This window comes from Chiloscyllium plagiosum, chromosome 5 (assembly GCF_004010195.1).
Source record: "Chiloscyllium plagiosum isolate BGI_BamShark_2017 chromosome 5, ASM401019v2, whole genome shotgun sequence".
Classification (NCBI taxonomy): Eukaryota; Metazoa; Chordata; class Chondrichthyes; order Orectolobiformes; family Hemiscylliidae; genus Chiloscyllium; species Chiloscyllium plagiosum.
The window spans coordinates 74,540,835-74,551,470 of NC_057714.1; the positions used below are offsets into that span (position 1 = coordinate 74,540,835).

At 39.7% G+C, this 10,636-nt stretch overlaps 1 protein-coding gene across 1 annotated transcript in view; it reads right to left on the reverse strand.

The window, feature by feature from the left end:
- The window catches only part of cubn (cubilin (intrinsic factor-cobalamin receptor)), a 292,612-nt gene that overhangs the window by 85,388 nt on the left and 196,588 nt on the right, over window positions 1–10,636 (reverse strand). Inside the window, exon 40 of the mRNA XM_043690378.1 lies at window positions 3,063–3,250. Within this exon, the coding sequence (XP_043546313.1) occupies window positions 3,063–3,250 (188 nt within the window). The remainder of the gene's footprint in view (window positions 1–3,062; window positions 3,251–10,636) is intronic.

The following is a 10,636-nucleotide window of genomic DNA, read 5'->3' on the forward strand; positions in this document are numbered from 1 at the left end:
TGGTGAAGGCATTTAAAAGATATCTGAATGGGTACATGTTTAGAAAGGGCTTAGAGTGATATGGACCAATTCTGGCAAATGGGACTAGATTAATTTAGGATATCTTATCAGCATGGATGAGTTGAACCTGTTTCTATGCTGTACATTTCTATGACACTATGACTCTATAATTGAGCTGCTGAATATAAATCCAAATGAAGACATGGTTTGGTGTTGGTGTCAGAAATGGCATAGAGAAAAAGACATAAGAGAAAAAAATGAATATTTTCCTTCAGAAAATAAGAAAATATAGAGTTAGACAAAATGTTTTAGTTCATAAGGTTGACTTTAACCAGAGGAAACCATAATTTATTCTGTTGTGGATTATACACAAGCAGCTGGATATCCAAGAAAGATAACCACATATGAATGTCCAAAAAGGTAAAGTGCTGAAATTTCCCCCTGAACTGCAAAGCAAAAAAAATCAAAATTTTCAATCAAGTTATTTTCTTATCTGAGTCTTCAACTGATATTTATTCATCACTGCTTGTTTCAAAAAGTGTTGTTCTTTTACAATTCTATCTCACTTCACTACAGACCTTTCTTTGTGCACAACAGAAAAAAGTCTGCTTCTGTAAGCAAGCCTTCACTCCCTATAATTCACAGCATGATCTACTGACATTATAAACTGGAACAGCATGGCAGGAAAAATAATGAACTTCTTATTGTGACCAAATCACATGCAGGAATTCCAGCATGTCTCAAAACACATCAGAGTGTGGATGTCAGCCATGCCAAACATTTCTTGTAACAAGTTAAACAACCACAGTAATTTGGTAGTGGGCTGCAAAAAAGAAAAGTGTTAAAATGAGTTCCTCAATCTAATCCTGGTACAAGTTCATGTAAGGTTAAAAGAAACCTTCCTTGCAGAGCTTAAAATTAAAATTTAGCCCACAAGAAATCAAATGAAATATAGTATTTCCACGAATTGTGTAAGTTTATGTCAGTGCAGTCTGATTCTGTTCCCATGGCCAGTTATATAACTGAAGTGCTGATGCATGAAATGTGATTTTATTTTTATAAACATGAAACTCTGTTAAAAAAGACCTAGCTTTGGAGATCAGTCTACATGACAGAAGTAACCTACTTGAACAAAATTGCATCTTCACAATTTATAACTAATTTGTGTGACAATGCTAGCCTCTTTTGTTTAAAGAACATTGCCTCTATTTATGGCATTGCATTTAAACTTGGTAAAAAAAAATGACGTTGATTCAATTTAACCCACAGAGCCTCCTTCTCGATTGAATTACATGGCATATTGCAATCAGCCATCTGCATATTAAGGAAACGTTGCACTTTTAATGGATAACTGATTTGCCATGTATGCACTGCCAGCAGGTAACTTCACCTACATATATATCAGGTAACTGTGTCACACCGACTCTGCTTATCTGAAGGGGATTAAAATTCACAGACTTTGCTTTTGAGATTTGCTGACATGAGGGGCCAACAGCTAAGGCTCAACAGATCATCAAACTTACTAGCCAACATTTCCACATTAGATGAATCTACTACCTTCATCTAGAACACGACATTTTAAGAATACAATTTAAACTAAGACACTCAGTTAAAGAAAAATGATGAAATACATTAGTCTGGTATTTTCAAAACAATTGCACAAAACAATCAAACAACGCAAGAAGAATGGCAGTGGGTGGGGAGGTATTGGCATAAGCTGACCCACAATTGACATAAGGCTATAAAGGGTGAGAGAGAGGGTACATGACTATAGATTGGCAAGTGTGTACAAAGGGCCATGAGGGTGGGGAGAGAGGCATTGGGTGGCATGGGGTTAACATGGATAAGGCATGGGGGCCATACATGGGAGGTAGGGGGCATGAGATCATTTTGGTTTCACTCTACTTTTTATTAAACCTGCAATGCAGTGCCAGTTTATGGAGCCAGGTCTTGCACACGTCCAGCAGCATCCACCCATTTTGCTTCTCAAGGAGCTCCATCATCCAGTAATAAAAACCTGGTTTTCAAGGACTTTTCCCTAGTTTGGGTTTGCAAAGCTTGGAAATGTCCTGTTTCTGTAGACTCACTTAGAGTGAAAATCAAGGCCTGGCCTAGTCACTCCTTTCCTAAAGCAAGACACAACAGTCGGGGCGGTGGAGGGGGGGGGGGGGGGGGACATGGGTGGTGGCATGGTGGCTCAGTGGTTAGCACTGCAGCCTCACAGCACCAGGGACCTGGGTTCAGTTCCAGCCTTGGGCAACTGTGTGAAATTTGCATATTCTACCCGTGTCTGTGTGGGTTTCCTCCCACAATCCAAGATGTGCAGGTTAGGTGGATTGGACATGCTAAATTGCCAGTAGTATTAGGTGCATTAGTCAGGGGAAATGTAGAGAAATAAGGGAATAGGTCTGGGTGGGTTACTCTTTGGAGGGTCAGTGTGGACTTACTGGGCTGAAGAGCCTGTTTCCACACTAAGGATTCTCAGTTACTATTCCATTGTGATTTTCAATGATTTAGAAATTTCTCCTTTCTAAGACCTGTACCCTTTTTTTTATTTTTGAATGAAATATAGAACCTGTTGCATAAATCTTCCAAAATTACATTGTCTTAAACATATAGAAGTTGGGACATCATGTTGTGGCTGTACAGGACATTAGTGAGACTACTTTTGGAATCTTTTGTACAGTTCTGGTTATCCTGCTACAGGAAAGATATTACTAAATGGGAGAGGATGCAGAAAAGATTTACAAGGATGTTACCGGGACTGCAGGGTTTGCGTTAGAAGGATAGGTTGAATAGAGTGGAATTTGTTTCCACTGGAACATAGCAGACTGAGGAGAGACCTTTTATAAAATCATGATGGATATAGATGAGGTGAATAGCAAAGGTCTTTTCCCTAGGGTTGGTGACTTCAAAAAAAGAGGGTATAATTTTAAGCTGAGAGAGAAAGATTTAAAAGGGATCTAAGAGACAAAAAACTGCAAATGCTGGAATCCAAGATAGACAAACCTCCTGCTTGTTCACCATCTAATAAACAAAGTCTTGTTCCTTAAGTCACTAACCTTAACATAGCTGGTCCCACAGTTAACAGTGCTGTCTGGAATCTGGAAATTCTTGTCAAAAGTAATTTCAGCATGCTTGCTTTCATGGGCTACAATTACCCAAGTGCATTCAATATTTTCAGGAAAATTCTGTGGCCAATTTGGTGAATGGAAAGAGCCATTGTTTGCATAAAAAATACCACCACAAGCTGTAAGAAAGGAAATATATTTGTATTTAGGATTGGCAAAACTCAAAAATTTGAGTGTAAAATATTTATGAGAATCCATTAACTTCCTTAGTAAAATAATGAAGATACCCAAAATCAGAATTAAAGAACAGAAAATGCTAGAAATGCTAAAGGTCATGCAGCATCTGTGAAGAGAACAAAAGGGTTAAAACTTTAGGTCAATGAGCTCTAAGACTGGAAGAAGACCCTCAACAGTGGGACGGTTGAGAAGATGATAGAAAAAATGGGGTAAGCATCTAATAGGGTGAAGGGCAAGAGTAATTAAATGACAAAATGGATGATGGGGCAGCCAAATGGTAATGAAACCAGTACAGAAATGGAATGTACACCCAGAGACAGCCCAACAAATAGCAGTGGAAACATTACCAGTGCCTACTATCCCAGAAAGCAGTAACAGTGGTTACAATATGAAATTCTAGAGCTCCATGTTGAAATTCAAAGCCTATGTGAAACGTAAGATGCTGCTTTTTTGCACTTCTGTTGGGTTTCATGGTATTAGGGGAAGGTATTTGAGAGCAGCTGTCCACATCAATCCATCTAGGATTTGTGCCACCTGACCAAATGCGCAAACTATCATTTTCACAATGATGTGCATATTAACAGTCAGCACATATAGCTCATTGCATCTAAATGTTGGTTGACAGAAGGGATTAAGCAGTTAATATTTAAGGTTTAAGTGTTTGTTTACATAAAGCAATGAGCACTTCCATAAAATATTTGTTCTAACAAGTGATTAGCTGAGGTATTTTCAATGAATTGGATTTTTTTTTGCGTCAATGAGTGTGTATGCGTTTATTTTAATCAATCTTCAAGGGATTGCTAACTTTATATTCTGGCAAGATGTTTCCTGAGTTAAAATATGCTGGGTAATGGATGAGTTGGCAAGGAGAGTGAAGGGCACAAGAGGGTGGTCACCGTGTTTGAATTTGCCTGGAATTCGTATCAGGGCTATAAAGGACAATAAAGATAATTTCAGACATAAGGAACATGAGACACCATAGTGGATCCAGGGAGCATAGCTAAAGGGACATAGCTTGGCATGGGCTGGCATGATTGGGGCATGGAGAAAAAGGGGAACAAAAGCAGAAGGGATGTTTTATCATACTAATTACTATTTTTAAAACTTGAACACAGTTCCAGAGCCCCTAGGTAGTATTTGTGCTCATCCCACCTTGGGAACCAATAGTTTCCTCTGCTCTTCCCAGGTCATTTGGCTGAACTCATGATACAGGTGATCCACTGCTGGAATCAGGAATGCATGAAGCTATTTTTAAAGGCTGGAGTCACAGAACTGGCACTTTTGGGCCTCTGTGCATCAGACCAGGAGCAAAAATGAAGGAAGTTTTGTTACAACGGCGAGACCATATCTGAAATACAGCACACAGTTATAGAGACAAGTCTCATTATTTAAGATGTGATATACTTGTGTTGGATGCAGTTTAGAAAAGGTTGAGAGTAGATAGAGGGTGGAGCTGAAAAAAAACCACAGCAGGTCAAGCAGCATAGGAGAAGGTGAATCGAAGATTCAGTTCGGAACCTTTCACTCTGACCTGAAACATCAACTTCTGCTTGACCTGCTGTGCTTTTTCCAGCTCCACTCTCTGTCTATTCTGACTCTCCAGCATCTGCCGTCCTCACTATCTCCAAGTTTAGAAAAGGTTCACAAGCTATATTCTTGGGATGAAGCGGTTATGAGGAAATGTTGAACTGTTTGGGGCTCTCAGAAGGTTCAAGAAATTAGAAGAATAAGAGGTGATCTTATTAAAATGTATATGATTCTTAGGGCGTTTGGTAATGCAGATGCTCAAGAATGTTTCACTTAGTAAGGGAATCTGGAACTTGAGGTAATAGTTTCAGAATAAGAGGCCATCTATTTAAAATAGTCATGTTTTTTTTCTCTCCGATGGTGATTAATCTTAGACAAGTTGTTGATACACAAGGAAGTCAAAGGGGCAGCAAGGAAAGTGGAGCTGAAGGCACAATCAAATAATCTATAATCATTGGATGGTAAAACAGGGCTAAATTGTGTACTTCTGCTCCAACTTCTTAGATTCTAGTGATATACATAGGATTACTTGGAATATCCACTACACAACAGGGTATTGACCCAATCCACTCTTTCTGGTGTTTAAGCTCCAAGTAATGCACTTCCCATCCTTCCCTATTTAACTGCCCAAAATATTTCTCCTCCTTTCCATGCCATCAATTCTTAGATTTTCTTTAGTTGAAAGAGTTAAAGTTGAAAACAGCCAGCCAGTTAGAAATATTGAGCGATTGCCTTAATAATAAATGAATGCAAAATAAAAATGTCTTGCTTGGTTCTTCATGTTTTAAAGTGATTCATGAATATTGTTTTTCTGAACAAAAAAAAAGTCTGGAAATGAATTTTGAAAGCTTTGCAGTTATACATATCACAAAATGCAGGTTCCAGGATTCAGATGTTTTAGTAAGAACAGAGAAGCTGATAAAAGAGGTGGTGGTATGGCATTGTTAGTCAAGGACAGTATTACGGCTGAGAAAGGACATTTGAGGGCTCATCAATTGAGGTAGTATGGGCTGTGATTAGAAACAGAAAGGAGAGGTTAGCCTGTTGGAAGTTTTCTATAGGCCTCTGAATAGTTGCAAAGATTTGGATGAAAGGATAGCAAAAAGGATTCTTGATAGGAGCGAGAATGACAGGGTATTTGTTATGGGGCACTTCAACTTCCCAAATATTGACTGGGAATACTATAGTTCAAGTACTTTAGCTGGGTCAGTTTTTGTCCATTGTGTGCAGGAGGGTTTTCTGACCAGTATGTAGACAGGCCAACAAGAGGAGAGGTCACATTAGATTTGGTACTACGTAATGAACCCAGCCAGATGCTAGATTTGGAGGTAGGTATGCACTTTTGCGATAGTGACCACAATTCAGTTATGTTTACTTTAGCGATGGAAAGGAATAGATATACACAGGAGGGCAAGAGCTACGACTCAGGGAAAGGCAATTATGATGCGATTAGACAAGATTTAGGATGCATAGGATGGGGAAGGAAACTGCAGGGGATGTGCACAATAGAAATGTGGAGCTAATTCAAGGAACAGCTACTATGTGTCCTTGATAAGTACGTATCTGACAGGCAGGGAGGAAGTAGTAGAGCGAGGGAGCCGTGGTTTACGAAAGAAGTTGAATCTCTTCTCAAGCGAAAGAAGGAGGCTTATGCTAGGATGCAGCATGAAAGCTCAGTTAGGGCACTTGAGAGGTACAAGGTATCCAGGAAAGATCTAAACAGAGAGCTAAGACTAGCAAGATGGGGACATGAAAAGTTGTTGGCTGATAGGATCAGGGAAAACCCTAATGCTTTCTATAGGTATATAAGGAATAAAAGAATGACTAGAGTAAGATTAGAGCCAATCAAGGACAGTAGTGGGAAGTTGTGCGTGGAGTCAGAGGAGATTGGGGAAGCACTAAATGAATATTTTTCATCAGTATTCACACTGGAAAAAGACACTGTTGTCAAGGAGAATACTGAGAAACAGGCTACTAGACTAGATGGGATTGAGGTTCACAAGAAGGTAGCGTTAGAAATTGTGGAAAGTGTGAAAATAGATAATTCCCCTGGGCTGGATGGAATTTATCCTAGGATTCTCTGAGAAGCCAGCGAGGGGATTGCAGAGCCTTTGGCTTTGATCTTTATGTCGTCATTGTCGACAGGAATAGTGCCTGAAGGCTGGAGGATAGCAAGTGTTGTTCCCTTGTTCAAGAAAGGGAGGCGAGACAATCCTGGTAATTATAGACCAGTGAGCCTTACTTCGGTTGTGGGTAAAGTGTTGGAAAAGGTTATAAGAGAAAGGATTTATAAGCATCTAGAGAAGAATAGTTTGATTAGGGATAGTCAACACGGTTTTGTAAAGGGTAGGTCGTGCCTCATAAACCTTATTGAGTTCTTTGAGATGGTGACCAAACAGGTGCTTGAGGCTCAAGCTGTTGATGTGGTGTATATGGATTTTAGCTAAGTGTTCGATAAGGTTCCCCATGGTAGGCTACTGCAAAAAATATGGAGGCATGGGATGGAGGACGATCTAGCGGTTTGGATCAGAAAATGGCTGGCTGGAAGAAGACAGAGGGTGGTGGTTGATGGGAAATGTTCATTCTGGAATTCAGTTATTTTTGGTATACCGCAAGGATCTGTTTTGGGTCCACAGCTGTTTGTCATTTTTATAAATGACCTGGATAAGAGCATAGAAGGATGGAAATTTGTAAATTTGTGGACAATACTAACATTGGTAGAGTTGTGGATTGTGCTGAAGGATGTTGTAGGTTACAGAGGGACATAGATAAGCTGCAGAGTTAGGCTGAGAGGTGGAAAATGGAATTTAATGCAGAAAAATGTGACGTGATTCACTTTGGAAGGAGTAACAGGAATGCAGAGTACTGTGCAAATGGTAAGATTCTCGGTAGTGTAGATGAGCAGAGAGATCCTGGTGTCCATTTACATAGATCCCTCAGAGTTGCCACCCAGATTGATAGGGCTGTTAAGAAAGCATACAGTGTGTTAGCTTTTATTAGTAGACAGATTGAATTTCAGAACCATGAGGTCATGTTGCAGCTGTACAAAACTCTGTTGCAGCCGCACTTGAAGAATTGCGTGTAGTTCTGGTCACCGCATTATAGGAAGGATGTGGACACTTTGGAAAGGGTTCAGAGGAGATTTACTAGGACGTTGCCTGGTATGGAGGGAAGGTCTTATGAGGAAAGGCTAAGGAAATTGAGGATGTTTTCGTTAGAGAGAAGAAGGTTGACAGATGACTTAATTAAGACATCTAATATAATCATAGGGTTAGATAGGGTGGACAGTGAGAACCTTTTTCCTCGGATGGTGATGGCTGGCAGGAGGGGCCATAGCTTTAAACTGAGGGGTGATGGATATAGGACAGATGTCAGAGGTAGTTTCTTTACTCAGAGAGTAGTAGGAGCATGGAATGCACTGCCTGCAACAGGGCATTTAAATGGTCATTCGATATGCATATGGACGAGAACGGAATAGTGTAAGTTAGATGGGCTTCACATTGGTTTCACAGGGCGGCGCAACATCAAGGGCTGAAGGGCCTGTACTGCGCTCTAATGTTCTATGTTTTATGTTCTAAAAAAATCTGAATTATCCACAGACATTTTTAAAACCAAAAGCTTTCCAATTCATGCAGATGAGATTTTGGAAGAGTTTTTCAAGCAATTAAGAACGAATCATTATAATTTCCTGTTGCTTATGCATCAATCACAAGACCAAAAAATGGGTGACTCGACAGTCAGTTCATATTGTTTACAGATTCAATGTGCAAACACTGCAGAGATTTCAAATTGCAACCTTTTAGCAAGAGGTAATTAGATGGCAACACTTGTTTATGAATAAAGTTGATCATTTGAAATAATTTGTTCAGTAGTTGAACTATTTTTGTAAGCATCTTTAATTATTGTCAAGAGAAATGTTTTAATAAAAACACTGAACTATTAAAAACAAACAGTAACAAATGATATTTGTAGGTAACAAATATGATCAATATAGTCATGTTTTAAAATAAAACAGAAAATGCTGGAGAAAATTAGCAGGTCTGGCATCATCACTGGAGAGATTTTGTGTGAATGAAGTGCCTGCCAGAAACTGCCTACACACGAAAGATTATCTTGAATATTTCTAAAAAGCCAATGTTCTTTCAATGTGTTAGTAAAAAGGCACCACTTTAAAAGAAATGTAAAAGCTGTATTGTGGAGATGCACTTTTGTTAGTATTTTCATTACAACCATAAGAGTTTGAGGCGTTTTCCTCCCCCGGCCCATTCCCACTCAACTGAATCACACTACATTTTTACCTAAACCTTTATGCTCTAATCCATGAAATCATCCTCAAAAATTCTCCAGTACCCAGAGGTACACTCCTTTCATTATTTTTCAAAGCGATTTCAGAATACTTCACCATAGAACATTATCCATCAACCACAATTGGCTGCCCATTATATTACACAGGAGGGTTCAGCGGAATGAAAGGAGTCCTTGACTGACACAGAACAATCCATTACCCACTGGAGTTCCAAACAGTTCTTGAGTTACATCATTTCACTCATGCTTGAAGTGCTGTTTTGTCAATAACCGTACTGTTCTCTGTTGGTCCAGACAATATAGTTTTTGTCAGTCTAATGTTTGTCAAACTGTTACTTTGATAGAACCCTGTCATACAGCATAGGTCAAAATCAGGGCCACAGCTTCTCATCTATTTTACATTCATTGCTTACTGTCTTTGTTCAAATTAACTTATTCAGGTCTTGCTCATAAGGAAGGCATCTGGAAATAAGACAACATTGTGATTTTTGTAGTGGTTGTTTCTCACTTTGGCTTATATCTTCCTCCAATAATTAGGATTATTGAAACATTGCAGTCTAGGGTGGCACGGTGGCTCAGTGGTTAGCATTGTTGCCTCACAGCGTCAGGGACCCGGGTTCAATTCCTGCCTTGGGTGACTGTCTGTGTAGAGTTTACAGATTCTCCCCGTGTCTGCGTTGGCTTCCTCCTGGTACTCTGATTTTCTCCCACAGTCCAAAGATGTACAGGTCAGGTGAATTGGCCATGCTAAATTGCCCATATTGTTAGGTGCATTAGTCAGGGGTAAATATACAGTGGGGAAATAGGTCTGGGTGGGTTACTCTTTGGAGGGTCGGTGTGGATGTGTTGGGCTGAAGGGCCTGTTTCCACACTGTAGGGAATCTAACCTAATCTAATTGATGTAAGGACATGATTCCAGGGATAAGAAACTTTAGTGATGCAGGTAGAGTAGAGAAATTAAAACTCCTTGAAGAAAAAAAGATTGAGTAATGATCTGACAGAAATATTCAAAATCATGAGGGATCTGAACAGAGGAGATAGAGGGACATTGTTTCTACTGGTGGGAGGATTGAGAAGCAGATGGCATTGATGTAAGGTACTTGGCAAACAGCAGTGGTAACACGGGGAAGAACAATGTCTGTGCAGTGGATGTTTAGAACATGAAATGCACTGCCTGTGAGTGAGATGGAGACAGGTTCAATCAAAGTACTCAAGAGGAAGTTGGAGTCTTATTTGAAAAATAAGGAAGTGTAGGGCGAAATGAGAAGATGGAAGAAATCCCTATGAAAGGATACACTTGGCAGAGGAGTGCAGTCAAGGTTCACTAGACTGATACAGTGGATGTCAGGACTGTTCGACGAAAAGAAATTGGTCTGACTGGGTCTGTATCAGCAAGAATCCAGAAGGATGAGAGGGGATTTGATTAAAATATATTCAATTCTAAAGGGTTGCACAGACTAGTTGCCAAGAGGATGTTTTCCTTGGCTGGCGTGCCT